This window comes from Pteropus medius, unplaced genomic scaffold (assembly GCF_902729225.1).
Source record: "Pteropus medius unplaced genomic scaffold, Ma_sr-lr_union100, whole genome shotgun sequence".
Classification (NCBI taxonomy): Eukaryota; Metazoa; Chordata; class Mammalia; order Chiroptera; family Pteropodidae; genus Pteropus; species Pteropus medius.
Genome location: NW_024350925.1, coordinates 857,543 through 885,080, shown reverse-complemented (window position 1 = coordinate 885,080; position 27,538 = coordinate 857,543). Strand labels below are relative to the sequence as shown.

At 56.2% G+C, this 27,538-nt stretch overlaps 2 protein-coding genes across 11 annotated transcripts in view; one reads left to right on the top strand and one right to left on the bottom strand.

Moving 5' to 3' along the window:
- The first annotated feature begins 1,820 nt into the window (after nt 1-1,820).
- GJB1 (gap junction protein beta 1) lies at nt 1,821-8,249 on the top strand. Of its 3 annotated transcripts, none has more exons than XM_039841712.1 (3): nt 1,821-1,969; nt 6,826-7,814; nt 7,850-8,249. In XM_039841712.1, the coding sequence occupies exon 2, from the start codon at nt 6,842-6,844 to the stop codon at nt 7,691-7,693; it is 852 nt and encodes a 283-aa protein (XP_039697646.1). In that variant the 5' UTR covers nt 1,821-1,969; nt 6,826-6,841; the 3' UTR covers nt 7,694-7,814; nt 7,850-8,249. The 3 variants fall into 3 exon arrangements, with proteins under 3 accessions (XP_039697646.1, XP_039697645.1, XP_039697647.1); XM_039841711.1 differs by lacking the exon at nt 1,821-1,969 and adding an exon at nt 2,122-2,252; XM_039841713.1 differs by lacking the exon at nt 1,821-1,969 and adding an exon at nt 5,776-5,923.
- A 7,455-nt stretch (nt 8,250-15,704) lies between these two features.
- Nucleotides 15,705-27,538, bottom strand: part of ZMYM3 (zinc finger MYM-type containing 3) — a 15,799-nt gene continuing 3,965 nt past the window's right edge. For 3 of the 8 annotated variants that reach the window (XM_039841703.1, XM_039841702.1, XM_039841704.1), the window contains exons 6-25: nt 25,533-25,728; nt 24,955-25,173; nt 24,507-24,657; nt 24,133-24,248; nt 23,842-23,928; nt 23,564-23,714; nt 23,206-23,378; nt 22,860-23,025; nt 22,154-22,251; nt 21,891-22,053; nt 21,586-21,698; nt 21,302-21,476; nt 21,010-21,156; nt 20,352-20,455; nt 19,860-20,028; nt 19,463-19,614; nt 18,867-18,981; nt 18,130-18,384; nt 17,259-17,376; nt 15,705-17,170 (exon numbers count right to left, since the gene is read on the bottom strand). In XM_039841703.1, the coding sequence (XP_039697637.1) occupies nt 16,978-17,170; nt 17,259-17,376; nt 18,130-18,384; nt 18,867-18,981; nt 19,463-19,614; nt 19,860-20,028; nt 20,352-20,455; nt 21,010-21,156; nt 21,302-21,476; nt 21,586-21,698; nt 21,891-22,053; nt 22,154-22,251; nt 22,860-23,025; nt 23,206-23,378; nt 23,564-23,714; nt 23,842-23,928; nt 24,133-24,248; nt 24,507-24,657; nt 24,955-25,173; nt 25,533-25,728 (3,061 nt within the window). In that variant the 3' untranslated portion in view covers nt 15,705-16,977. Of the gene's footprint in view, nt 17,171-17,258; nt 17,377-18,129; nt 18,385-18,866; nt 18,982-19,462; nt 19,615-19,859; nt 20,029-20,351; nt 20,456-21,009; nt 21,157-21,301; nt 21,477-21,585; nt 21,699-21,890; nt 22,054-22,153; nt 22,252-22,859; nt 23,026-23,205; nt 23,379-23,563; nt 23,715-23,841; nt 23,929-24,132; nt 24,249-24,506; nt 24,658-24,954; nt 25,174-25,532; nt 25,729-25,957; nt 26,253-26,586; nt 26,660-26,891; nt 27,062-27,538 lie in introns of those variants that run through there. The other 5 variants (XM_039841705.1, XM_039841706.1, XM_039841709.1 and 2 more) reach the window with 4 other exon arrangements.

Below are 27,538 nucleotides of genomic sequence, written 5' to 3'. Positions count from 1 at the left end.
CCTTCCAGAAAATGTGTTCAGGTAACAGTAAACAGGCAAAGGACAAGTCGATTCTAGCAACGGTATTTTTTTTTTTTTACAGCTACAAACTACTCAGATAGACTTCCTATAGCCTAGAACTGCAAGTATCCTAGAGAAACTCTGCCGGAACTGCAGGGAACAGTGAGTACACAGTGATATTGACCTGTAGTTTCCCTTCCCAGGAGCTCTGCTGTGGGAGCTCTCTCTTCTGGTCAAACAGGTCTGCCCACCATTCCTTAAACACGTCTCACAGCTTCCTGTCACCTGGAAGGCTTGGCCTTCTATCTTCTCGCAGACCGGACCAGCCAAACTCTGCCTCTTCCATGAAACCTACCCTCCTCTCCTACGTCTGAATGCTCTGTAGCATCTCCTATCTACGTATGGGGTCAAGGACTGACTCTTACTCAGATTCCCAATGGGACCTGTAGAGCTCATCGGCTATGATGTAGAGAAACAAGTTTTGAAGCCAGTCTGCCTGGGATCAAATCTAGCTCTGGGACTTACTAGCTGGGTGACCTCTGTTGTGTCACTTAACCTCCGTGTGCCTTAATTCCCCTGTAACATGGGAAAATTCAAACACGCTTACTATATAGGATTATTTCAAAGATCAAATAAAGTAATACTCGCAAAGTCTTTCTATGTTGCCTTTGTCACATTAAGTACTCAAAAAATGCTACTCCTCTTTCTCCACTCCAACTTGTGCTCTCGGCAGGAATTGCCAAGTGCCACGTGATGGCATTCGGCCTGTCCCCCCTGATGTCTAGCTCAGCTTTGCCTTGTACCGGGTTTACCGGAAACTCACCAAAGGAATTCTTTACCTGACTTTAAATGTCCTTCGTACTCTGAGCCCCTTAGCTGACTGGCAGAACCTTGCACGGTCACTCAACACAGTCCTGCCTCCTTTTTGTGTCCCAGACATGCCCCACTCATTCCCAGCTCTGTGTCTCTGCTCGCGCTGTTCCTCCTCCCTGGGATGCTAGTCTTACTTTGCAATTCCTACCCATCCTTGACTTCTCCAATCAAGCCTCACTTGCTCTAGGAAGCCTTCCTCGATCAGTTCAATTCACTCTCCCTTTTCTTTGAACGCCCTCTGCAAAGTCAGAACCACATAACTAAACATATACTGATATTTTTCATGGTAACTTCTTGAGTCTTGTTCTTATCTACTCCTTGTCTTAATAAATTCTTTAAGAACAGTTGGGATGTTTCTCCTCTTCTGCCACCTGCCCCCAGCACGCATCCAGTACTGAGTACCCAGTAGGTGTCCAGTAAAGACGTATCGATTGATGCATCCATGTGCCTGGGTTTGGCCAAGGGAAGTCGAGGCTCTGGCTCTCTCTGGCAGTGAGCCTGGGTGGGGTGGACAGCAGAAGGCAGGGGGACTGGCTTCTACTGCCTTCGCATATTTCTTGGCTGCCATTCGGACCACAGAATTAGCAGGGTCCTCAGGTAAGCCTTCCTTCAAACTGAACTGATCCCACAGTTAATGGTTGACATTCTCTGTTTACCTTAATAATTGCCAAGGTCTGTGCTGCACACGATACACTTCGTAGTCCAACTACCTTGGCCCCGAGGGTAGAAGGCAATTTTAGAAGAAGTTCTGGGGTTCTGGGATGGGACTGGAAATGCTTCAGTCTATTGTCAGCTGCTCAGGGCACGGACGGTAAGGAGAGAGCCAAAGAGTACCTTGGAACCGCCATGTTGGGGAAACTGTCGTCCCCTGATGCGACCTCAAGGTGCCAGTAAGCACTGCCCATGGCTTTTTTCCTCCCCGGAGTCAACTCATTTTAGAGGTTGCGAGCTGTAAGGAATGGAAGGAGACACAGGAGGCCTCTCTGCACCTTGCCCACTCATGGAGTCTACCTATGTCCAGGGGTTGGGGGAAGGCTGAGAGCTCTGGATGAGCCCGGGTTCGGGCTCCCAGATGAGATGGACTGAACATGGGCACGTGAGTGACAATGATGCCTCTCTCCCTCGACAGGGCAGAATTCCAGGCTATGTGATTTGTCTCTCCAAATCCATTGGGAGCTCGGGAGATCAATCTTCTTTAATAATTGTATGTGAGAGGAGGTGGGGCTGGTTAATGTTTGTCTGGTTCCTCTTGGGCTGTGGGCCATATCTGGCTCCAGCTCTGGGCTCTTTGTCCCTCCCCTGGGCTTGGCTGACAGTACCTGGTGGCATAGTGCAGACATGCTTGCAGACATTCCCCGAGAAAGGGCAGCAGCAGCCAGGTGAGGAAGCCGGGGGCTGAGGGAGGTGGACCAGGGGGGTGCTGTATGGCACACGGGCACAGAAATTGGGGCTGGGGAGAGTCCCGGATCTTACCTTCTCTTGAGCTCAGCATTCGGCCACGTAGATCCTTCCTGCGCTTCCCTCTGAGCTGGGTTGAGGCCACTCCTGCCAGGTGCCCGTGTCGCCGAGCCTCTCTTCATAGCTCCCAACTCTTATTCTCTTTCCAGACTCCAAGTCGCTCCTCCTCTCAGTCTTTTTCCCCAGCCAAGGATTCTCCTTGTCCCCACAGGGCCGAGTTCTCAAGAAGACTTGAGGGGCCCCCTAGGCACAGGTGGCCAAGTTCATCTCCTTGGCTCACTGATCGTTTCCCGCCATCAGGGTTATGGTTCAGTAGGACTGTTTGGCACTGCCAGGTGCTATTTTCCTTCCTTGATTAGAAGGTAAGCCGGACATGCAACCGACATGGGGGCTGTGGACAGACGAATACAGGGCACTCAGTGGGCACGGAGGGCCAGCCAGCGGGGCTGGGATTTGAGAGCCCGCGTTCCTCTTCTTGAGGAAGGCAGGCAGACCCAAGCGGAGCTTGGAGTAATTGATGCTTTGGAGATACAAAGGCGGGGTGGCCTTCCAGCTGTTTGAAAGCTGTTCCAGCTGTTAGGAATGGCATGGCCAGACTGCATGGACTTCGAAAACGAGGTGAGCGAGAGAGAACAGATACAAGGAAGAGGGGTTTGAAGAAACAGAGTATAGGCGAGGACGCGGCAGAGCAATGGGGAAAGAACGCAGGCTTCGGTGAGGGACCGACGTGTGTGTCAATCTGAGCTCCTACCCTTCCTTAGCAGCTGTGCGATGAGTCCGTCCTTTTCTTTGAGGCCCCTTTGCCTTATTTGTGGACTGAAGACAATAACCCGCAGCTCACAGGGCTGCCGTGACGTGGACTTAGTGAACATACAGCTCCGGCACACAGTAAACATTCCACGAGTGGTGGCTATTCTAATGAGCCCAAGGAGAGAGCAATAGGAAGTTTGGTAGCTGATGGAGGCGAAAGAAGGTATAGGTCGAACAGTCAGCAAGGGAGCTGACATTAGCAGGGGCTCTATGAGAAGACCGTGATGGAGCAAGAAAAGGAGAAAATTAGAACGAGCTACCCTGGTTCTGACCCAAGCCTGGCCACGGAATACATATGGCAGGGCGGAGGGGACAAGTGCGGTGACCGAGGGGCCGTGGAATCGCAGGATGGAGGGATTGGGCCTTAGCCATGCCAAACTGGTGAATTCCGAAGGGAGTCTGAAAGGTAGCCCCGTGTCCCCTCCTGGCCAGAGGCCGCCTGTGAGTGGGGGAGGGGGAGGGGAGTCTGAGGCTGAGTTTAACCTCATCCAGCCCAGCCAGGCCCCTGTCTCCCCAACCAAAAAACACAAGGATCCCCTGTAGTTGGAAGAAATAGATGGACTCGGTGAACGTGTCTGTGCCTGTGTGCATGAGCACGTGTGCGTGCGCGCGCACGCACCCGCACACGTGCACACGTGTGGGAAGGAGTTCAAGTTTTTGAGTTGCGGGCCCGGTCTCAGTTAGAATGCGAAGTCCTTAGAAAGGAAGACAGGCTGCCAAAGGCTTTGAGGTCAGAGGAAAATAAGCTTGAAACTTGAGTCTACCATTTAGGAGCAGTGCAGTCACCATTGAGGCAAGCTATTTCACTTCTCCAAGACTCAGCTTCCTTGTCCGAAAAATGGAGATAATATTACGAGAGCGTTGTGAGGACGAAGGGTGATGTCCCGATTTCGAACTGTGCTTGGGCACATCTGAATCACAGGGCGAGGTCGGAATCTGCCACGGCCAGGGAAGCCTCGTCTAATTAGACATGTCTGGAGCAATACGGAGAATATCAATACCTGAACTTGGCTTGAAGTCACAAAGTTTTAGGTCCGCAAGATCAGAGTCCGCATGGTGGAAGTTCAAATGAAACCCTTGATGTTGACATAGGGATCAGTGCTCCTTCCGAAGGGGGGAGCGGAAATTATCCCAGTGCCCACACAAGGGTCCTCGGGGGGGGGCCCAAAGGAGCTACTGGTCATGTCCCAGTGGGCTCAAGAAGGCGAGAGGCTGAAAGCTATAAGCACCTGGAAACTCGGGGGTGGCCGAGCTGTCCGTGGAGCACCCAGGCAGAGAGAAGGGAACAGCCCCAACTTGCTCTGGGTTTGAGGAAGCGGCGCAAGAAAGCTAAGGAAGGGAAAAGAACAAATCAGCCAGCGGAAGGCCCTGGGGAAGAAGGACAGGGACGGAGTTGTCATTTGATAGGAAAGGAAGAAGGGCTGGAGGAGCATAAAAGCCTGAGCAGTTCTGAACCTCTAAAGACACAGAAAGAAAAATTCTAATTCCAGCCAAGGTGGTAGAGCTTATGAGAAAGAGTATGAACTGTGGAGTCCACTTTACTTGGCTCAAATCCCAGCTCGGTCACGTACTAAGTAGGTAACGCTTATGACCCTTGGACAGATGCCTTCACCTTTTGTTTATCTTAGTTCCCTAATCTGTGACATGAGGATTAAAAATACCTACCTCACGGGGTTGTTGTGAGTTTTCTGTGAGATAGCGTGTGTGCAAGGGTCTGGCGCACAGCAGGTGCTCAGTAAATGATTTTTCTTAGTCATGCTCCGTGACCACATGTTTTTGAATCTAACGTCTCCCCGGACGAAGCCTTTCCTGACAGCTGACCGTGCCGCCTCTTATAGTAGCTCTGCCTTCGAAATGCTACGGTGCCCGTGTCCCCGCTTCGCCACGTTGCTTTAGGCCCACGGCTTGGACCCACTAAGGCTTTTTTTTAATATTAAAAGAGGAAATGTTGTTCAGAGAAGTAATCTGCGTCCCGTGGGCCGCCCCCTTCATCCCCTAGTTTCTTCCGTCCCATGCCCCAGCTTTTCCAGATGCTGATACCTCGCCCTTTCCCCCTGCGACAGAGAGGAGCACCCAGAACTAGACACGGGGCTTCTGCCACTGCCCCTGTGCTGGGGGCATTTCCTTCAAACTTAATGGCAGAAGTGGTGGGAGGTCGGGGGAGGCTTCTTGCCTGCCTGAGGAAGAGAGGGGAACTTCTTCCCTGGAGGAACTGGCAAGCTGAGGAAACCAGGAGGTCACAACGTACACTTGACATTGGGGGCAGGGCAGCAGCGGAACTGTCTGTTTCATTTCACAGGGACACTATAAGTCAGCAACAGCACTGGGGATAAAAAAAAACAGACATGTGTGTGGGTTGGCAGCCACTTATTTTAAAAGCGGCACTGTTTCCTCTTCCTGATGACGTCCTCACTGCCCTCAGTCAGCGGCCATGGCAGTGGAGCCGGGCTGAGGACGCGCCGGTGGCTTCACTGAACCTCACAATAACCCAGGGATCACTGCCATTTCGGGATGAGCATCAGGCTCAAAGAAGTTCTGTCACAGCCCAAGGTCGCATTAGTGCAGAACCAGGATTCCGACCCAAAGCCGCCTGACTTGCTGCTGGCTCGCTTACCTCGGCCTGTCTCCTTCTCGCTTGTGCTCCCCTGTGCCCACCTGTAAGCGCAAGAATATACTGTGGGAAGAGCTTAGATTTCTGCTTCACATCCTTTTGTGTTTCATCCAACTCTCGAGTGAGCGACCACTTCTCTGAGCTGCAGCTTCCTCATCTGGAAAGACCTGGGTAACTGTCCTTAGAGGATGGCCAAGAGGGGCAAAAGAAAGAATACGTGGGAAAACGCCTAACGGGGTCCCTGGCTTGACAAATATGAGCTCCCTTTCCTGCCCCGTTCCCTAGAGGGGATCTAAGCCAAGGAAAAATCGAGCGGATGCTGAGTTTCCAGTAGGGTCGTGGGGAAGGGCCTCAGCCCAGAGCCTCCTGGTCCCCTCCGGTCCCCTCTTCCGCGCACCTGGTGGGACTGTTGGGCGGGTGCCGGCGATGGACCGGGCGGGCACAGAACAGGTGGGTGCAGGCTGGGTGTCCGGCGCTGGGACACAAGTGCTCTGTGTGTAGGGTGGGCGGAAGTCAGCGCGTTTGATCTGAATTCTAAAGGGCGTTGTTCAGAGCCCCACAAAGGTCCCATTGTGCAGACGCTGGGTATAAAGCAGCATATGACTCCTCAGCACCGGGCGGCGATGAATTGGGACGCAGGCGTGGACCCAGGGCCCACTCCCCCGGGACAGACATGAGACCATAGGGGACCTGTCTGGGTGGCCTCAGGGATAGGCGCTCCCCAAGGTAATAGGGCTTGGTTGGGTTTGCCCCGGGGCCAGAGTTGAGGAGCCGGGGGGACGAGGAGCAGAGAATGGCAGAGGGCGGAAGACGAGCCTGGTAGAAGAAGGGGCCGGACAAGAAACAACATTGGATGAAAGCGAAGAAGGGAGATGGGGCTCAGGGAGGTCAAGTCAAGTGAGGGGGACGAGCAGCGGCTGGCACGGGACAGGGTGATCACGCAAGCTATGAGTACCCTTTCTCCCACCCTGTCGCTGGCTCTCGGAAGGGCCGAACGGGGTGTCGTTCGGTGCTGTGGCGCCCTGCCTTGTGTCCCGGCCCTCTGACGGCTTGCTCTGTGGCTCGTCTTGCAGGTGTGAATGAGGCAGGATGAACTGGACGGGTCTGTACACCTTGCTCAGCGGCGTGAACCGACATTCTACCGCCATCGGCCGCGTGTGGCTCTCGGTCATCTTCATCTTCAGAATCATGGTGCTGGTGGTGGCTGCGGAGAGCGTGTGGGGTGATGAGAAGTCTTCCTTCATCTGCAACACCCTGCAGCCCGGCTGCAACAGCGTGTGCTACGACGAGTTCTTCCCCATTTCCCACGTGCGACTGTGGTCTCTGCAGCTCATCATGGTCTCCACCCCGACTCTCCTCGTGGCCATGCACGTGGCTCACCAGCAGCACGTAGAAAAGAAGATGCTGCGCCTCGAGGGCCATGGCGATCCCCTCCACATGGAGGAGGTGAAGAGGCACAAGTTCCACATCTCAGGGACACTGTGGTGGACCTATGTCATCAGCGTGGTCTTCCGCCTGCTGTTCGAGGCCGCCTTCATGTACGTCTTTTACCTGCTCTACCCTGGCTACGCCATGGTGCGGCTCGTCAAGTGTGAGGCCTACCCTTGCCCCAACACAGTGGACTGCTTCGTGTCCCGCCCCACCGAGAAAACCGTCTTCACCGTCTTCATGCTGGCCGCCTCTGGCATCTGCATCATCCTCAACGTGGCGGAGCTGGTGTACCTCATCATCCGGGCCTGCACCCGCCGAGCCCGGCGCCGCTCCAATCCGACCTCCCGAAAGGGCTCGGGCTTCGGCCACCGTCTGTCACCCGAATACAAGCAGAATGAGATCAACAAGCTGCTGAGCGAGCAGGATGGCTCCCTGAAAGACATCCTGCGACGCAGACCCAGCACCGGGGCCGGGATGGCTGACAAGGGCGACCGCTGCTCAGCCTGCTGATGCCAGGAACCAGGCAACCTCCCATCCAGCCCTCACCTGCCCCGGGCCTGCCCCTCCTTCTCCCCTGGCTGCCAGGGAACACTGCAGCCAAACCCACCCCCTCACTGCTTCCATTCCTCCAGGGGCTCCCGCCAGGCGCCGAAGGGGTGGGGAGCCGGGGGACACTCCACGACAGTACTCCAGGTTATTGGGGGGTTAGGAGGCTCTGACGGCTTCTCCAGTTCAGAAGCTGCTCTTAACCCTGTGCTGTCACATACCCTATTTCTGGAGTCCCACCACTGGGGAGGGACATGGGCGAGTGGAGCGGAGGGAGGGTGCTGCGGACCTGTGGGTGGAGGAGGGAGGGAGCAGGAGAAGGAGCGAGAGCACTTGCCGCCAGGCCTCAGGGAAAGGAGGACAGGTCTAGGGTGGAGGATTTAGGGAGGGAGAGAGAAGCAGGCGGATGAATTGGAGTGGGGGTTGGTCAGTGCTGCCTTCGCCTCAAGTCCCAAAGCCTCTCTCTGCCTGACACATTACACATTAAACAGGATTTTACAGTAAACGAAGAGGTGGCTTGTGTGTTTGTCGAGTTCTCTTTCCTGCAACCTCTGACCTCCCCCTGGCCGAGCCGGCCTTGGCTTTTTGCTGATCAAGAAAGGAATGGGTTAAAGAGGTAGGATCTGCTTGCGAAAAGCAGACTCTTAATATTCTTTCCCGTTTTTTTTTTTTTATTATTTTGGTTTTTTTTTCGCGCGCCCCCTCCATTTTAATAGCGCTTTATTGGGATCTAATTCACTTACCTCCATCCCGATTTTATTTTTGAAGCCACTTGAAGTGTACAGTTTATTGAGTTTTGGTAATTATGTGTAGTTTTATAAACATGGCCACGATATACCAGAAAACATTTACATTACCTCCAAAAGTTTCTTTGGGCCCCTTCTGATTTTAAAAAGATTACAACGACGACTCCCTCTGGAGAAACAGGAAATGGTAGAGAAATTTCTGGGAGTAGCTAGCACACCTTCTCTTCGTACCTTGGTGAGGCCCCCACCCCTGCACCCCTGGGAGGAGTAGCCCCCTTCCTCCCTTGAAATCCAGCATTCGCTGCTAACTAATACCCATTGCACAATGAACTTGACCCCTTTCCTTTGCACCTAGCCCCTGATTCTCCCCTCCTCCCTACTTTCCTTCCCAGAGATGTCTCCACCAGAGGTCAAACATTTCATGGCATCACACTCCAGAGCAGCAGGTAGCCTCCCCTCCCTCTGTCAGCGGCTGGTGGGAAAAGCCCCAGGGTGGAACTTGCCAAAGCTGTGTTCAGGTCCTGCTTCTGTCACTTATTAGCAAGGCATTCCCTCCCTCAAGCCTCAGTTTCTTCGTGAGCCGACAGGGCTGGCTTCGCACATCTCCTAAGCTGCCTCTTCTGGGATTCTGAAAAGACACCTCCCCCCAGCCTCATGGGGTCTCCCCTTCTCAGATCACTGCCCTCCCCAATGGCCCCTCAGAGTGAAAGTTTCCCCTAGAAAAGATTTCTCTCCTCTGCTTTCCTACCTCCTAGCAGAATAAAAAATTCTCTGCCACTCCCTGCCCGAGTGCAGTGACTCCGTGTGGGAACTATGTCAGAAAGGAAGAGAAAAGCAGACATAATCTTATCAGACTATTCTCCACAGTCTTTCTCCTTCAAACAGAAGACATGGAATTTTTCCTCATTCAAGGAGCTTTCTCCTTTGGAAAGAAAAGGAGCGGGTAAGTATTCCTTTCCCCCACACTCAGCAACCCCCGACACAGAGTTTCCCCTCTCTCAAAAGACAGACATTCCTTTCCTGCAGGAAATTTCCTTTCTCCTTAGAAACCGACATCATACCCTGTCAGGGGAGAGGTCCCACCCCCTCATGGTGGAGGAGATTCCTTTTCTTCTTGAAACGCATCCCCTCTCCACCCACAACACAACACGACACGCGACGCACGCAGAGCATCTCCCCTCCGTCGAAAAGGCCATCAAGAGAAAGATATTCTTTTGAAATTTCCATCGCGATTCCACAAAGGAACCTCGTGCCTACAGCACACAGAGATGCTAAATCCATCATCACCTCCGAAATCTAGTTTCTCTTCAAAAGATTCTATGAATCCCCCTCAGAGAGAGGCTCCAACTCCAGATCAAGGCTTTCCTCTCCAGGGGGCAGTGGTGGGACAATAAAGCTACCCGGGCTGGGCGCTACGGCCAAAGGGAGGACACTTACTTTCGGGTCCTGTGAACCAGATGGGAGCAGGCCAAAGGAAGCTTGAGGGGAGGGAGCAGGGTGAGTCAGACTCACCCCAGGACTGACTTTCTTATTTGAGGCTCAGTCAAAAGAATGCAAGAAAGAAACAGGTGGCAAATGAGGCTGAGTACCTGCCACCCAGTAGAGGACATTGCGATCGAGAGATTTGGGTCTTCATTTACTACTTCTGTCTCAGTTTCCTCATCTGCAGCATTGGGTTGATAATAACCTCTCTACCTCTTTCGTGGGGCTTGTGTGAGAATCAAAGCGGTATTCAAACCTGTTTCTAAACTGTAAAGTGAGAAACATAAAAGATAAAAACAAACTGTAAAGTGACGTAAGATAGCATCTGCAGCTCCGAGACCACAGCCTTAGGCCATGCTGAAACCTAAGACAAGCCGGAGAAGGATGAGGCTGCTTCAGAGGGGCTGGGCCTAGTGGAAAGAAATTGGCTCTGCTAGGGGACAGACAGCCCCCTGAATAGCGAGGCCAAGAGATGTTGCGAATTCCTCTTGCTCACGATCCATCTAAGGGGTCACTATTCCAGGGGTCTGATCTGGGGGCGGAAAAGGCCTAATAACAGGAACTTCTTACACGCTCTGTCGCATGGTACCGGTGCTTTTAGGGAAGTTTACGGTCTTTCAGACATATGTGTCTTCAGAACTAGCAGGAGCTGGGGGCAAAGGGACAGAGTCAGCTCCTGGACGAGGGGACTATCTGAACTACGAGAGGTAGGCAAGGCCCCAGCCAGCTGAGTTGGGATTTCAAAGCAGGCTGCAGTATCCATAGAGAATTGGCATGGCAACCACGAACTGATTTAGATGCCCAATCAGATAGCCTGGGCGCGCACAGTGGCAGCTGGAGGGGAACGCCAGCCCTAACCTGTGGTAGAGAAGGTGCTATAATACCCACCAAGCTGGGCTCCCTTTGATTTGAGGCCAGGCTGAACCTGTCAGGTGGCAAAAGGATTGGGCCATTCTAGGGAAGGAGCATAAAGCAGGCGAAAAACCCACATCCGAAAGGACGTGATTTTGTCTTCAGAGTTAGACTAATAATCTGCTGTAGAGGATTCAAGCGGTGAAATGGCTAGTGGAAAGGTGAGAAAGGTAAACTATGGCCAGCTTATGATGGGCCTGCCATGCACCGTAAGGGGTTAAGACTGTCCTATAGGTGGTGGAAACCATTAAGGGTTTTGAGTGGGGGGAGTGCTAGTCTCAGGCTGCGGTTTGGGAGCTGACCTCGGCAGTCACACGGAGAGTCGATTGGCTTGGAAAAGAGAAGAGGCAGAATGACCAGTTACGGAGCTGTCGCAACAGCCCAGGTGGGCTAGGACAGTGGCAGAAGGAATAATAAGGGATGTAGGAGGCAAAGATAATTTGGTGCATTTCCCTCCCCTCCCCTGACTGGCAGACACTTGATCATTCAAGACCCAGCTCGAATGTCATTTCCCATGTGGAGCTTTCAACTCTGTCTCCTCCCCTCTCCCCTGGACACCCAGTCCCTCAGCAAGGACTGCTCCCCCATCCCCGTCCCGAATTCCCGCAGTATATTGTGTTTCTTATCGAATTGCGTGGTAATTACTTGCGTATCCTTAACACATAGGAGGTGCTTAGCCTGTTGGATCGAGGGCAACAGGGAAGAGGACGTAAGCGTGTGCACAGGTTCAGCATCTCGGAAGAGGTAGGAGGTGAGATGGACAAAGTAGGTTGCGCAGGACTTCGAACTCTCAGCTATGACATATAGAAACCCTCGTGACTTCAGAGTTATCTCCTTCTAGACTTACAGGCAATTCTGTCTATAACTATAGGCAGACTGTGCAGATCTTGACAAGATCCAGGGCAGGGCAGATCTTTGCACAAATAGATACGTGAAGGCCGATGGCAAATCGTGGAAGGGAGGGCAGTGATTCGACAGTAGACTCCAGGGAGAGAGGGTAATTTGCACGGGATGGCGACCGACTTTTGTCCAGATTAAAGCCTCTCTGAAAAGTCAGGATGGCATAGTGACTAAGAGCATGGTCTGCTTCCTACCTGTGTGACTTTAGCCCGGTTACTCGGCCACTCCGTGCCTCGGTTTCCTCATCTGTCACACAAAGATAATGACGGTACCTACGATAGCGAGGATTAAACGCATCAGTTGTAGGTAAAGCCCTTGGATCAGCGCCGTCTGGTTGATAGTAAGCTCTGTCCGTCTCGCTATCCGTCCCATCCTCCAGCTACTCGCCAGGTGTCTCAAACGCCGAGCTAAACTCTCGATCACACCTAATCAACATGCTTTCTTGACTGTCTAGTTGTCAATCGCCATGTGTGTGTGCTTAAGTAAGCAATATGTTTGCATACATATGTCGCGGCACATATGACTGCATCTGTGTACATAAGCGGGAAGATGGCCGTGAAGGGCGTCTTAATTCCTAATGTGATGTTAATGAAAAGGATGTGTCTCGATCATAACGTAGTCCGAAACTTTATTGTCAGACTTAGAAATCATCTCGGTGCACGAAAGGAAAGGGGACTGTTTTGGAGCATGGGGTACGGACCGGATTTGGTGCCAGGTTCAGCCCTCACATACATGATCTCAGTAATGGCACGGTAGTCATTATCATACCCACACCTGTAGATGAGGAGATGGAGGTTCAGGGCGGATAACTAATATGTCCAAAGGTTGCACAGCTTAAAGCTGCAGAGCCAGAATTAAGATGTCGACCTATGGTAACCTAAAATCAAGACAAGCTTTTGAAACCGCCGCCATTTCTCACCCCTAACCTTAGGAGTCTCAAAGGTGCAGTTGGTTTTCCAGCCATCTCTCCTTGACCCTTGACCTTCCCTTCCAGGGACAAAGCCCTTCGTTTCACACTTAGAGATAAAAGTCTTGAAATGCAGATGCCTTGGGGAATTTATGCCAACGGAAAGTCATGCACAATAAAGTTTAATCGATTAGCCGACACGACACGCGAGGTCTGGTAACGTGGCTCCCCAAATCTTTCTCAAGTCTCTTTCCTCCTCAGCTGCTTTCCTTCGGCACATCATGTGCCTTCCTTCCAGCCTGGCGGTGGTCTCATAAGTGGTAATGTGGATAACAGCCGCTAACGTTTATTAAGCGCTTGCTGTATGCCGGGCGCTGTGCTTAAACAGGAGCCGTTAGTCCTCACCATCCGTTGAGGCGAGCGCCGTTATCGTCCCCATTTAGAAATGGAGAAACTGAGGCCCACATAGGTTAAGTAGCTTGCCCGGGCCACACAGCTAGGAAGGCAGGGGCTGAGCCGGAGAACTGGAACTCGTTACCACCTTGGCCTAAGGTCAAGCGCCGAACCATGTCTATGCCGCTGCCTCCCCGCCACTGGCCTCCTCGGTTTCTTCGGCACCCGGTTCTCCTCCACGTCACCCAGACATGCTAGAGTCACCTTATGACATGAATCACATCCTGCCGATTCTTTGTGAAAACCCTTCGAGGATAAAGCGTGACTACTCCAGTTTGCCAGGACTGACGGCTTTCCCGGGATGTCGGACTTTCATTGTTAACACTGGGGAGGTCCTGGGCAAACGCAGATGGCCGGTCACCCTAGCAGAGCTGTGCATCACAGTAAACGCCTTCCGCAACCTGACGCCCGTTTTCCCGACACCGCCTCCCAGCGCTGCTCACCCGACCATCCTTCCCCAAAGATGCTCCTGTCCCATCCCGTCCTTGTGCGCGCCAGTCCCTAACGAACTCACCTCCCATGTCACTTCTGTGCTCTCGATTCGCTGGGCGACAATGAGTAGCAGTGGGTCATTTTATTGCCACGTGAGTCTTCTCCGGGGTCAGGACCAGGGCGAGGCAGCTGAAGCACCTCAGGGTTGCGCAGACATCGCCCTGGACTTGCACGACCGTGGCAGCGTCTGCCTTCTTATACTCGGCACCTTCGGTACCCTGTCTGCCCTGCCCTGGTCCCAGCCCTTGTTCTCCCTGTCAGACTGGGGACTTCTCGAGAGCAGACCCCAGGTCCTTAGTCATCTTTATATCCCTACTGGCTAGTACAAGATTGAGCGTGGAGTAGAAATGTAATTGAGCAAATGACACCAGATGCCTCTCAGTTCCATCACGGGAAGGCAGTGAGAGAGCCAGGTGTTTGGGGGCCCTGTTGACGAGGGGAGAAAAGACAAATTAAATAGACTTCACCTTGGCCTGTGATATGAGGACAGCTTTCCATCAGGTGCTTCTACCTTTAGCGTCTGGCAGGTTTGGGGCTCTCTGCTTCCTGCTCTCGGTTCTTTCCTCTGGCTAACTGGAGACATGCTGGAAGGTACCATTTTTGCCCTCTACTTCTCCCCGCCCCCCGAGAGATCTTGTCCACTCCCAGAGCTTTGCAGATGATTTCTAAATTGATACCTCATGCACTATGTTAAGTGAAACGAGTCAAACAGAAAAAGACAAGTACTGATCTAACTTATGTGTGGGATCTGAAGAAACTGAACTCATAGAAACAAAGAGTCAAACAGCGGTTGCCAGGGGCTGGGGGATGTAGATTGAATGGGGACGCGTTGGTCAGAGGGTACGAACTTCCAGTTACCAGCTCAATAAGTTGTGAGGAGTTGGCGTACAGCATGGTGACTAAGTTACAGTACTGCGCTGTATACTCGAAAGTTGCAGAGCTTAAATGTATCAAATCCACACGGCGCGCACTTTAAACTTAGGCGATGTCATATGTCAATCGTGTATCCATGAAGCTGGACAGAAAATACATACCTTGTCTCGGACCCACATTTCCGACTGCTACTTGCATTTTCTCATCTGACCTTTGCATCGACTCTGTGAGAAAGTCAGGGCGGAATATCGATGCGTATTTTTAGGTGAGGCTCGAGAAGGTAGGCTTGCCCAAGTTTTAGTGGCAGAACTATGATTAAAAAGTCAAGCGTGGGTGTTCTTTCTGCTATGCCATGTCACGTGGCCCACCGCGTGGATGTTTCGATGGAGGCTCAAACCCAGCGTGATCGAACCCTCGACTCGTTACCCAGTTCTTCTTAGCCCCCACTCATCAGCCAAAACAGAAACAAAAAAGACACTGTCCATTTTCCAACTTGGTTAAAGGCATCTCTCTCCCAATCAAAACCTGGGAGTCATGCTTCGTGCACAATGCTTCCCTCCCCCAGATCCTGCAGACTTGACCTTCAAAGTGTCTGCAACTCATTTGAATCCATCTTCTCTCTTTTCCTTCTCTATCCCCACACCCCACTGAGGCCCACAGAATCTCTTAGCCTTTCACTGATCTCCCCACTTTCACGGGGCTCTAGGCATGTCCACCCCGAATCGACGGATCTGATCCTGTCATTCCCGATTGGAAAATCTCAGCCTTAGATTATGCCGGTCCTCAATCCTTCCCACTTCTCGTGGCCCAGGGCAGATGCCGCCTCCGTCACTCAGAGAACACGCATGTAACGTTGCTATAAACTTGAACCGAGTCCCTTATTCCCGCGTATACTCCCACAGCGCTGCGTATTTCATTCCGCCTGTGTCCTCTCCAGCCTGGGAGTCTGCTGGGGACAGGGTTCCGGGCCGAATGAATCTGTGCGTTCTCTGGAGCACGTAATCTAGGTCCTTAAACATAGTAGGTCCTTAACAGAGAGCCGCGGAATGGATTTTTTCCCGTAAGTGTTCGGAAACCTGTTGTAAAAAACACCATGTTCCTAGTGGATTCATTCGGCGAGGTGGATACAAAGAATTCTCCAGCTGAGAGATCAGAAGTTGTCCCTCGCCGCCCCCGAACACCGCTCTCCCTCCCCAGGAAAAGGCCAAAGACAATTTTAACTCTTTATTTGAAACAAACAATTCCAGAGACAGAAGGTTAGTCGTGACAACAGCTTCTCACTACAACACAAGGGCGGGCATGGCTCACTGAAGGGACAGGCCAGGCACCTCAGAACAATATGTACAATTTAAACAGTGGCTAAACTGGTGACAGTTATAAAAACACAAAAAGGAGGCTGGGGAACAGCAAAGCCAACAGGGAAAGAACTGGGCACCCCCTTTGCCGGACGCTAAGAATTTTCTGGAACTACGAAGGCAAGATGGGGAAGAGAGATGTAGGCAGCGGGGGAAAGACCCGTGCCCACAGCTGCTGAGCTAGCCTCTGACCACAGACCCCATCCTGCATGACCCGGGGTCCCCCACAGGCTTGGCCTGGCTCTGACGATGGGGGAGAACAGTGGGGAACCCAGCCCCAACCCAAGTCAGAAGGTGGTTTTTGCCTTGGGAACTGTGTCCACTGAAGTAAAGGGAGGCGATTACAGAGGGGGCGCTAAGCATGTTGACACGTGGCTCATGCCAACCTAAGATGGCAGAGAGGGACGAACACATAAACCAAGGGGACAGGAGTCTGCTCCCCACACTTGGAGTCATTCTCTGCCTTGGAGGAACAGAAGCGTCTGGAAGCTTTCTAAGCTGCGGCACCCAGGGCTGGTGCTTGCGGCGGGCGGGGGGACGCGGTGGCGAGGGGGTTCCAACAACCGGTTATTTTACGGAGAGGAAGAGTGTCAAAGCTCTGCGTTCTAGGTAAGTGGTCCCCTCGTTACTTTCGGAGTTTCTTTCACACCTTTCGTACGAGACCCTTTCGCGCGGTGCTGGGCGACAGGAGAGAAAGGGGTGGGCGCGGGGCAGACAAGGCAGCTGGGTTCCTCCCTTGGCCGAACCTGGGAACAAGGGGCTTTACCTACATGGCGCGGGCCGCGAAGCCCACGCTAACAGGATCACCAGAGCTAGTAACTCTCCATCCAGAGTCTGGCCCTGCGAGAAGGGCTTTCCTCCGAAGCATAAAGAAAATGGCCTAGCCGGGTTTTGCCCATCACCGGGAGGCCAGCCCCCAAGCACAGAGGGCTGGGCCCCGTGGTTGTCAAGTGGTACGGAAGACGGTAAAAGCCAGGGGTTCCGAGGGAAGGCGGGGAATGGATGAGTAGAGAAGGGCGGCCAGGGCCCTTCGGGATGAGTAGCATTGGTTCTGGGGCCCGTCGCCCCGCGGGACGTGGCCACAGGCCAGACATTGGTGTGAAGGATGGATACGGACGACACAAGTGCTCAGTCCAGGTCTTCCTCCCCAGGACGACCCAGCTCCTCGTAAATCTCGCGCACGGCCAGGATGCGATTGAGCATACTCTCCAACATGCTTCGGTCCATGGGGATCACGGAGTACCAGAGGGGCGACTCGGCGATGCAGGACCGCTCAGGCTGCAGGTAGAACACATCGTTGCGAGTCCGCAGGCTTTCGGGGCTGCAACGGTAGGAGACAGATCAGTACCGAGGGAGGGTCCAGGGGTGACCCGTGCTGACGCACCGGCCCCGCGCACCTGCCAACTCACCATTTTGACAGATAGAATTCGTAGAACTTGACAGGGCAGCGGAGGGGGTTCATGCGGTTCTCGCGCTGCTCTAAGATGGGGGCTTCGTCTTCTCGCTTCCGTTTCCCGGGACCTGTGTCTGCAGAAGGCAAAGGACCCGGGCTCGTTAACGGCAGCCTCGACGAGCCGCCTCCCGGTGCACAGTGCGGGGCACGGGGAAGGCCTCGGGACACACGGCACAGTTGCATGAAGAAGTAAAGGCAGAAGCATCGGTCAGTCGCCCACACCGGCCAGCGTCCTGCGGGGGGGTCTCGCTCTACAGTCCCCCCCGGTTCGCGCGGCTAACGTGTCGCCTTGCGCGCTCCCGCAGGGTGACCTCCGGAGGTCACAAGGAAACGGACAAAACAGAGCCGACTGCGAGATTGGCCTTGCCTTCCGGGGTGGAGGACCCGACATGGCCCCAGCCCACCAGCCCCCAAGTCCACGTAGAAGCGCGGGTCCAGAGAACGGACCGTGGGGACCGCAGTCAGATGGGTCAGGACTCCAGGGCCAGAACGGAAACCAAGCTGCCGTTCGCCCTGTCAACTCTCTCCCACAGCCAACCCGCCCAACGGCTCCCCACCTGTCCGCTCCCCTCAAAGAGAGGAGGCAAGTCAGTAAATGGCCTCGACATGACGAAGGGCGGGAAGCAGGCAGCTGGGTGACCTCCCACTTATGCAACAGCCACCGCCCATCGATCAAAGGATGGGCTGCTTTCACCTTTTCTGCAAACGCAGGAACGAACGATGGGGCAGCTAGTGGCAAAGGAGAGGGCCAACTTGGCAGTTAAGGCGAGGCGCGGGAGGGGACAGCAGAGAGGGGACAGCAAAGCGCGGGTGGGGGGAGCTCGTACCGCGCCCTTTCCTCTGGCGGACCGGGGCGTAGTAGCGGATGCTGACCACCTTGGTGGTGCCCCGAGGGGTGGTGCATTTGCGAGACTGCCGCACGACGTTGGTGAAGGACAGCTGCATGTGCTCCTCGGCCGTCTGCAGCCCGAAAAACTTTGTGTTGAAGAACATGAGGGTGTTGAGAAGGACGAAGGGCGAGTAGACGCCCAGCTGCTTGCACTCCCACAGGTGTTCCTCCTCCACGCGAGAGAAGACTGTATCTGCAACGATCCAGGGCACAGGCCGGTCGGGACCGGCGCCCCCCCCAAGCCCGGCCCCTTCTGCTCCCCGCTGTCCCGCTCACGGGCACCTCCATTCGGCAGGGGACCATCTTGCGTGAAACCCTGACACCCCGCCACGCGACCCAGTAGGATGGGGTGGCTTCTCGTAGGGTCTCCGCCTGCATTTGGGGCTTCCGTCACCAGCCTCGAGTTACAGGCAGGTAGGCGCAAACCTCGGGGAGCCCCTCAAGTCCTTCCTCTTTTCCTTCCCGACCCAGTCCACCGCGTGTGGTCCCAGCTCTTCAGACATAAGTCTTGGTCCCTCCTCGCGTTCGAGGACAAGGGCTCCGACTCCCGAAGCTACGTGCACCTGCCCTCAGACCCTTTGTCAACAGAGGCACACCCAGCAGCCCGGGACTTGGGACGGTGTGTCTGAAGAATGGCAGAAGGGGCGCAGGGCTCGCTACGTTTCTGTCCCTTACTGTTGGGGAGGAGGGTGGGCTGCCAGGTACTCAGAGACTTGTTGAGCTCTTGAACGAAAGTCAGGTAGTAAAGGTCCGTGAAAATGTTCACCATCCGGTTATTTTCCAGCAAGTACTGGAGGAAGAAAGAGACACACATCAAGCCAGATCCCAGGTCCTAGAGGACAGACAGTGGGGTCGAAGGCCCGGGCACGGCGACCTTGATAATTAGGAAATTATCGTTGGGGCGACCAGGGCACTCTTCCCTAGGTATACCCGCAACTCCGGGGTGCCGAGGCCTCGCCGGAAGGGGTGGGGGCTTGGAGGACATGTGTCGCAGCTGGTCCTCACAAGCCCCGACCCCTTGCCCGATGATGCATGGCCGCCCTCTCCCACGGGGAACTGGACATGACCCCACCACCCGAGAAGCCCAGGGTCCGAGCGTCACAGAATGCAGGGAGGGCCGCCATGCAGCTCGGACTTTGGAGAGTATTGACACATCTTGTCGTGCTTGGAATGGGGAGGAAAGCTGCCTGCTCGGGGACGGTATCATTGCTGGCGGGACCCTGCCTGCTGTGCTGACAGTGATGGCAAGACAAGCGGTGCGCCCGGGGTACCTGTTGGATGCCGAGACACAGGTAGTAGATACTGTCAGGTTCGTATCGTTCGCCGTTGGGTCGAGTGATCTCTCTCACAAACTGGGCCAGACCATAGTTGAGCTCGGCAGCTGAGCAAGCCAGAATGTCCTCTTTGATACGCATGGGTTTGGCTGCAGTGACGGGAAGCGGAGGTGAGCGCCGTCAGCAGAACTTCGCACGGAGCACGTCATTTAGCTCCATTAACCTTTCCGCCGTCACTCACATCCAGCTCCGGAGCGAACCACCAATGACCAAGAGGGCCCTAAGCCTCGAAACTCCTAGAATAGCTTAAGCCTCTCGGTAAGTCCTTCTGTACACTCATGGGACACCTCCACCCTCCCCGCCCCGTCCCCACCCCCATCCCCGGGGCGCTCACGGCCAAAGCGCAGCTCATCAGCCTTGCTGGTCTCTCCGTTGGCATATTTCGACTGCACCCAGCACTTCCAAGCGTTGACACCGTAGGAATAATTAAGCCCGGTGCAGCCAGGCTGGCTGCTCATGGAGTCCCGGGAACAGCTCTCGGAAAGCACCAGCCGCTTTTGACCCTGGAGGGAAAGAGGGATGAGGGTGGCGGAGGTGAGGCCAGGGGCACCGTGGAAGCTGGCGTGACAGTGTTTACCGCCAGGGCAGTAAGGGGCCGATGAGAACACACAGCAAGCTTCTGGAGCACAGAGCCCCAGGCTCAGCTCTGATGACCTGGCAAACTGTGGAGAGAGCAGTTTGCTGGACGTTAGCGCTCATGGCAGTGGCGAAGGGAGGTCATCAGGGCAGGTGACAGTCAAGCTGCTGACTTGGCCACAAAAGCGCCGCCCTCCGGCCCTTTGAGACTCCATCCCTCTTCTGCAAATACAGCAGCCCCAGGCCTCACCTTCCTCATGGTTCGGGGAAGGTCTTGCTCAGTAGACACGTCCTCGGGCCCTACCAGGCCACAGTCAAAGAGGAAGTCTACACTGGGGTTAATGTCCAAAGGATCTGGTAGAGGGCAAAGAAGGGAATCATTTGCTAAGATGTCATGGTCTACGGCCATAGACCCTGAACGCGTGGGATCTCGTACAATCTCAGAGGCTAAGCAGGGTCAGGCCTGGTTAGCACTTGGATGGGAGACCACCGGGTACTGCAGGCTTTAAAAAATAATAAGATGTCAGCCTGACGGTCCTCCCAGGCCACCCCTGCTACGTGCCCACTTGACTCGAGACGAGCCTCCCGGACCGAGCACACGCTCAGGGGCACAGCGACTCAGGAAGTCACACGGGAGTGCTTGTCACACTACTGGAGCACGTGCTCCAACGCGGTCTAGATAGTGGGTTTCACGTTGTGGGTTTTACCACGGTGAAAAAAAGCTCACGAGACTCAAGTGCAAAATCCGGCACCTGTCCCAGTATCTCTGCTGCGACTCCCTGGGGGAGACTTCTGTCGTCGGGTCGCAGGGAGCACTGTCAGGGTCGTGCTCAGGGCCACATGGAACGCACGCCTTTTCCGATGGCGCGAATGCTCCCGCACCGAGGGCCACATCGAAGCCTACTCACTCTTGGGGAAGTCCGCCTCCAAGTCTTGCCCGGGCTCATCCAAGACATTGGCCATCTTCACGGCCATGGCCAAGACGTCGTCTCGAGCCGGCCCAAACAGGTCGCAGTCTTCCAGAAGCCCCTCTGCACTCTGGTTGCTCACAAGATCTGGGAAGCAGAGAAGTCACAGGCTTTCAGGGGCGGGCCCCAACTGTCCCCCATCCCGCCAGGTATGAGGTCGCCACTCTCCGCCCCCACGCAGACACAGAGCGGTAGCGCACGGGCTCCCCCATAGCCGCAGCGCATGGCGTACCGCAAAGGTCAGACGAGGCCTTGTCTAACTCCTCAGCCTCTGCGATCATTTCTGCCATAGCCAGGATGTCGGCCTCCAAGGGGTTGGAAGGGATCTTGACCTTCAGCTCCTCTATGGTCTCCACAATCTTATCTGTGCTCTCCAATGTGGTGGGCAGGAACATGGGCACAGGCACCTGGAGACATGAATCCCAACTCAATGCCAAGAAGCACAGCACTGGATGCGGAGGACGGCCGGTGGCAGTCAGGGGCAAGGCTGGTGTCCGTCCTGGGAGGTGCGCTTACCGGGATGGGCATCGAGAAAGGCACCGGGACTTTCTGGCAGTACAGATGCATAGGCACTGGCACAAAGATGGGCACGGGGATGGGCAGCACGAGCACCTGGGGCTTCCACTCTTCTGCGGGCAGGAAGGGGTCTTGTCAGAGCCCCCGCTACGCAGCTCCCATCCGACCCGGGACCTGATGCTTGCCCGTCACCCCGAAGCTCGAACGCTCTAAAGCAGCCCTGTGCCTAAGAGCTTTCTTAGGTGGCTCCGTGTAGCTCTTAGGCCGAGGACGACGGAGCACGGCCTGTGGCGTCGTGGGCTCACCTGTCTGGCTGCCTTTGGACTTCATCTCCACCTTGCAGGAGACCCCTCGATTCTGCATCAGCGGCTTACACATGGCGGCTTTGTTTTTGCGGGGTGTTGCTGGGGGCGGCGGGGGTGGCGGAGGGGTGGAAGCAGTGGCAGCCGATCGGGTCTTGACAGGGATCTGCGGAGACAAAGGCACACGGGTGCCGCCAACCGCTAGACGCCCCTCTGAGACCATCGACTCCCGCCCCGCCCCGCCCCACCGCGGCTGCCGCCCTGACCTTGGCCACACTCCCATTTTCCTCCGGGGTCTTCACCGTATTGCTGTTCTCCGCTTTGGTTTGCGAGGGTGTCTGGGGCTTTGACTCAGGAGACTGACCTGCAGATCGAAACGAACGAATGTCCGCGTCTGCACGACTGGCTCTCCATTTGCAAAGAGAGCGCCATTAGGACGCATGACACCGGGGAGTCTGCAATCTGTCCTCTTTGTCCCCCTAGGCCCCAGGAGGAGTGGCCAAGGAGCTTCTCTGCTCCTGGCTGCCGAGAAGAATGAAAAAGAGTAGTTTCCCCGATAACCCACGAGTCGAGACCTTCCGTTTCGATGGCCTCAGGAGTCTGGCACCGCTGGAGTGGCAGAGGGACCAGGGTAAGATGCTGGAAACGACAGCAGTCTTTAGTCTCGCTAAAGGTAGAGCTTCTACTGACACTTCCTTCTCTCTGAAAACCGGCCGCAGCCCCCCGTGCCCCACCCTGCCTGAGTAGGCCCCCATCCCTAAAACGAGCTCCTTCACAGAGAATCAGTAACATCTAACTCTCGAACCTTCAAACCAGAGGCCCCTGGTACCCGCAGGGTCCAGAAGCTAAAAGATGGCGCGGGACTGGAAGCTCTGGCCAGGGATGACGTGAGAGCGAGGGAGGAAGCGGGCCCAGGCCCCGGCTGGAAGCGTCCGGGCCAGTTCTAGCAGAGAGGCCCTGCCCGGGACTCACTGTTCAGGAGGCTCTCGGGCCCACTCTGGGTGTCCAAGTTGGGCTGGTTCTGCTGGCTGTAGAAGCGCAGCAGACACTGTTGGTTGCAGAAATGACGGATCTGCCCACGCCAGTGGATGGTCTCCAGCAGCTTCCCCTGGCGCTTACAGGCGTGGCATCGGGCAGCCTGCGGGTGTCGACGAGACGGTCAGGCCCGCCTCCCCGACACGAGCCGGGCCCTCTGGCCCGGGATAAGCCCCCGCTGCTCCCCTTGGAGGCTGGGCCAGTCGGAGCCCCTCCCTCGGGATCGCCCCGCGCCGATGGCAGCAGCGCAGCAGCCCGCGCTCCCCGCCGCCCGGCCCCTTACCTTGCAGTACCACAGCAGGTACTTGCTCTTACAGTCCTCACTGCAGAAGTCCCAGGTGCTGCCGTCCAGCTGCTCGGTGACGCCGCGCTGGCAGGTCTGGGAGCAGTAAGTGCAAGTGATACAGCACAAGCCCAGCTTCTTGGTGAAGTCCTGTTTGTACAGCAGCACGCAGCCTACAAAGAGTCCAGAGACACAGAGCTCTCCACGGCCGTGAGACCCGAACCTCTCCCGCACGGCCTCTCGGGCCCGGAGCCTGAGGACGGGCGGGGTGGAGCATCCTGAGCGGACAGCCCGGGTCCTCGGACGGGCGGCACCCCAAGGCCCCGTTTCTCCGCCACCCTCCCGGCCCCGTCCCTACCTTCGCTGCAGAAGCTCTTCTCCACGCCGCTGAACCGCAGCTTCTCGTGCAGGAGTTTCTCCTGCCGGCAGTGCTCGCACTGGGACACCACACCCCGAAGCCGCTTGAAGTCCTCGCAGCAATCCCGGCAGCAGAACTGGAACACCTGGTCCTGGGGGCACAGGCGGGGAGGGGAGAGCCGTGACATCCGAACCTGGCCTGGCCGCAGCCCAGTGCGAGGACCCCATCGCACAGACGTCTGCTCCTGTGGCAAGATGTGGGCAGGGTGGGGGTCTTACCTGCCAGTCCAAGACCTCAGGCTTGCCACTGAAGAGGCTGTGGCAGTAGTGACAGCTCAGATGAATGCCCCCCTCAGGGCTTGTGCGCTGGAGGGAAGGAACACAAGTCAGGGAGGGGCGAGATGTGTGTGGCTGCGGCGGGCGGCGGGAGGCGGGCGGCGGGAGGCGGCGCAGGGGGAGAGGAAGTCGGGCTTGTTACTTGCTCTGCCCAGGCCCAGGCCTACCTACCCCCGTTCTCTCGCCCTCTCTATGGCGCCACACCCCTGAGCCCTCGTCCAGGGTCTCAAGTACCTGGAACTTGGTCCAGCAGCTGGGGCTGCAGAACTGGTAGACTGTGCGATCGACCTTGTTGTAGTAACAGGGGTCAGAGAGGCTGCGGCGGCAGAAGCTGCAGGGTCGGGGAGGGCCTGGGGTATAGACAGAGAGGGAGGAAGGGCGAGAGGGGCTGAAGGAGGAAGGGCGAGAGGGAAAGACAGAGAGGGAGAGAGGGAGAAGGAGGGAGAGAGCACACAGAAGGTGTAAGGCGATGCAGAGCTGGAATGGGAAGTCCACGGGAAGACGTGGCTGGGTCGAGGTCAGGCAGCAGGGGTTACTTTAGAAGAGGGGAGTTCGGGGGGTAGAAGGGAGGCCAGCAGGGGTCTCAGAGAAGAGGGCTTTGCACCTACCAGTGAGCCCTGCCTGCTTCACTTTGTAAGAGGTGGTACAGCAGAGGGAACAGAACAAGCTCGTCTTGCCATTACGATCCACATGTGATAGCATCTCAAAGTTCTTACACAGGGTCTTGCACCAGACACATGGGTACACACGTGTGTTTTTCTGTGAGGATGGGGAAGGAGAGGCTGAGGCTGGGTTTGTCCCTTCGCTTTTATTTTTAAAATTTTTAAAACATGAAATATTTCGAGCATACAAAAAAGTATAGATGATGATGTAACAAAGACCTGTGCATCCACCAGCCAGCTTCAAAAATAAAACATAACAGATACAATCGAAACCCCCTTTATTCGCTTTATTCCTCCCAGCCCTCGCCCCGTCAGGCACCTTTATTCGTCACCCGAGAACCGCGAGCCGCGCCCCCTTCCACAGCCCTCTAGCGCACTACTCCCTCGGCCCCACCTTCTTGTACGCCCCCAAGCAGCTCGTGTTGCAGAAGCGCTTCTGCTGGCCCTCGTGGAACAGCAGCTCGGGGCCAGGGCTCCCGGTCTTGGTGTAGATGTAAGCCCCGCACTGGTCGCAGCAGTTGGTTTTCAGTCCCTTGTTGGCCCGGAATTTGGAGAAGCAGGAGTCGCTGCAGAGCCGGTGCACCACGCTGCCATTGCTGACCTCGTGCAGGACCTGCCACACACACACGCGCACACCCTGAGCCGGGGCCTGGCCACCGCCACCCACCCCGATGCGAGGACAGCCCTCCCCACCTCGCCCTAGAACTTCGCAGCACACAGTGCGCCCAGGGACCCCCCAACCTGCACATCGGGCTGCCGACTCGATGGTGAGGTCCCGGGAGGCAAGGAAGGCCGGCTGCACACATCCTGGAGAAGCTCTATCCTTCATAGGCTCCCTGCCTATCACCGAGATGGCCGCCTTTCGCCCCCACCCCGCCTGCGCAGGGCCTGGCCCCTGCAGCCCCGGGGATGGCGGGGGGCGGGCCGGGGCCGGCCAGGCTCCGTGATCAGCGCGCCCTCCAGCTTCCTCACCTCTCCGGTCTTCTGGCAAATGCTGCAGCGAGTGGCATCGGCGGGGTCCCCGGACTGGGGGATCGGGCGCTGCTGCTGGGCCTCATACAGGGAGAGGCAGACGGACGTGCAGAACTCATGGAAGGAGCCCCCGGACCCTGTCTGCGCCACCACCGAGTCCTTGGTGTTCCAGATCTCCCTGCGGGCGGGAACCCGTCTGAACGTCACTCAGTCGCACCCTCTCGTTCCCTCGGCCCCCGCCTCTCCCCTGGGATCCACGGCCACAGGGCCGAAGGCTCTCAGACCCCTACCCACCATGCCGCCTCCCGGTCCCGTTGCGCCGGGCTCTCGCCAACAGTCTCGGCCTCACGCGCTCCTCCTGGCCCGAGGGCCGCCCTCCCCTCACCCCGTCCCTCGCCCCCGGACGCCCCCCAGCCCCCGCGTACTTCTTGCAGAAGGTACAGGTCTTTTTGCCCGAAGGCTTCTTGGAGAACGTGGTCAGACAGGACGAGGAGCAGAAGAGCTGGGGCAGGCCCTTGCGCTGGTAGGCGGTCTGCCCCTTCTGCAGCGGCGTCCGGCAGTGCGCACATGTCATCTTGGTGCCCACCGCGGAGCGCCCGGCCCTCTGTGCCACGCTGGAGCGCAGGGACATGCGAGGAGAGCGCCGGGGCCGGAACGGCACGAAGTCCTCATCGTTGGGGTCATCTACCATGGCATCGGAGTCCTCGTCTGACACTGGAACTGCGGAGGGGGCGCGGCGTGAGGACAGGTGACCGCGCCGGCTCCCTGGCCACCCCCGGACCAGCAGGCAGCTCGGCTGCTACTGGGACCCCCCTTATTCGTGCCGTCACAGTGGTATCTGAAGCCACTGCTGTCACTCTCCCTCAGTGACTCCGTCATCAACCGTGGAGGGGAAGGCAGGGCTCGAAGCGGGGAGCTCTTGTTTTCAGTCTCCCCCACTGCCCCTGGTTCCCATGCCAACCCAGAGCGGAGAGAGGCACTTCACACTCCGTGCGGAGCCGGGAGGTCCCACTCGTCACACGTCACACGTCACACCGCCGCAGGTCCTACTCACTGCTCTCGGTGGAATCCACAACCTCAGGTTTGGGAGGCTCTGCCCGCCTAACGCGCTCGCTTCTCTTCTGCACCTTGGAAACACGGAGGGGGACGCTGACGCCAGCTTGGGGTTTGAGGGGGCAGAGCTGGGAGGGGGGGCAGTAGGGACCCTGGGCCCGGCCCTCAGCGGGAGGGCGGACAAGGAGGCCTCCTGAAGCTGCTCACACCACCCTCCGCAGAGTGACATCTGGGAGGGAAAATGAAGGGTCTGTCCCTCCCGGGGCTACAGGGGAACCGGACTCCTCCAGTCCCCTCCCCCCTCACCCTCTCAGGCGGCTTCTCACTCGCCTTTCCAGGCAGGCCATCTCCTGCAAAGGAAGCAGAAAGCAGCCTACATGTCGGGCCTGCCCTCACACCCCCTGCCTGGCCCAGCGACCGCCTCCATTCCTGGGGAAGAACTTACTCAAAACTGAAAGGGAAAACTCGAGTGCCTGTGGCTTCTTGGGGCCCCTCTCAGGGTTACCTCGAGCTCTGCAAAATTGCAGCCATTCTCCATGAAAAAAATCCTACCCCCCCACCAGCTTTCTGTCCCCATCATGGGGAGTTGGGGACGGACAGGTAACACAGCTTTCATTGAGAATTTATAGTTTACCAACAGAAAGCAATGCGCTCCCCCAAAGGCAGGTAGCAAGGGGAGAAGGGAGCGGTGAGGCACGGGTAGGTCCCCTGGACTCGGGTGACTATCTAAGCGCTGGGACCCTAGTCACACAGCCCGGGAGAGGCACACCACTAGGCAGGACAGGCGAGGAACAAGAGCCCGCCCTTGGCAGGCCCCAGTCCTGGCCCCTGCATCTCTGCAGGCCCCCTGAACTCACGATGCTGTTGGTGGCTCGAGAACCTAGTTCTCATTCATCAAACCCAGAAACCCCACTCTCGCCTAGAACAAAACAGCTGGAAAGAGCTTAGAACCA

What these genes read in the sequence shown, in the direction of transcription:
- GJB1 (XM_039841712.1), top strand. Translation starts at nt 6,842, where the DNA reads ATGAACTGGACGGGTCTGTACACCTTGCTCAGCGGCGTGAACCGACAT.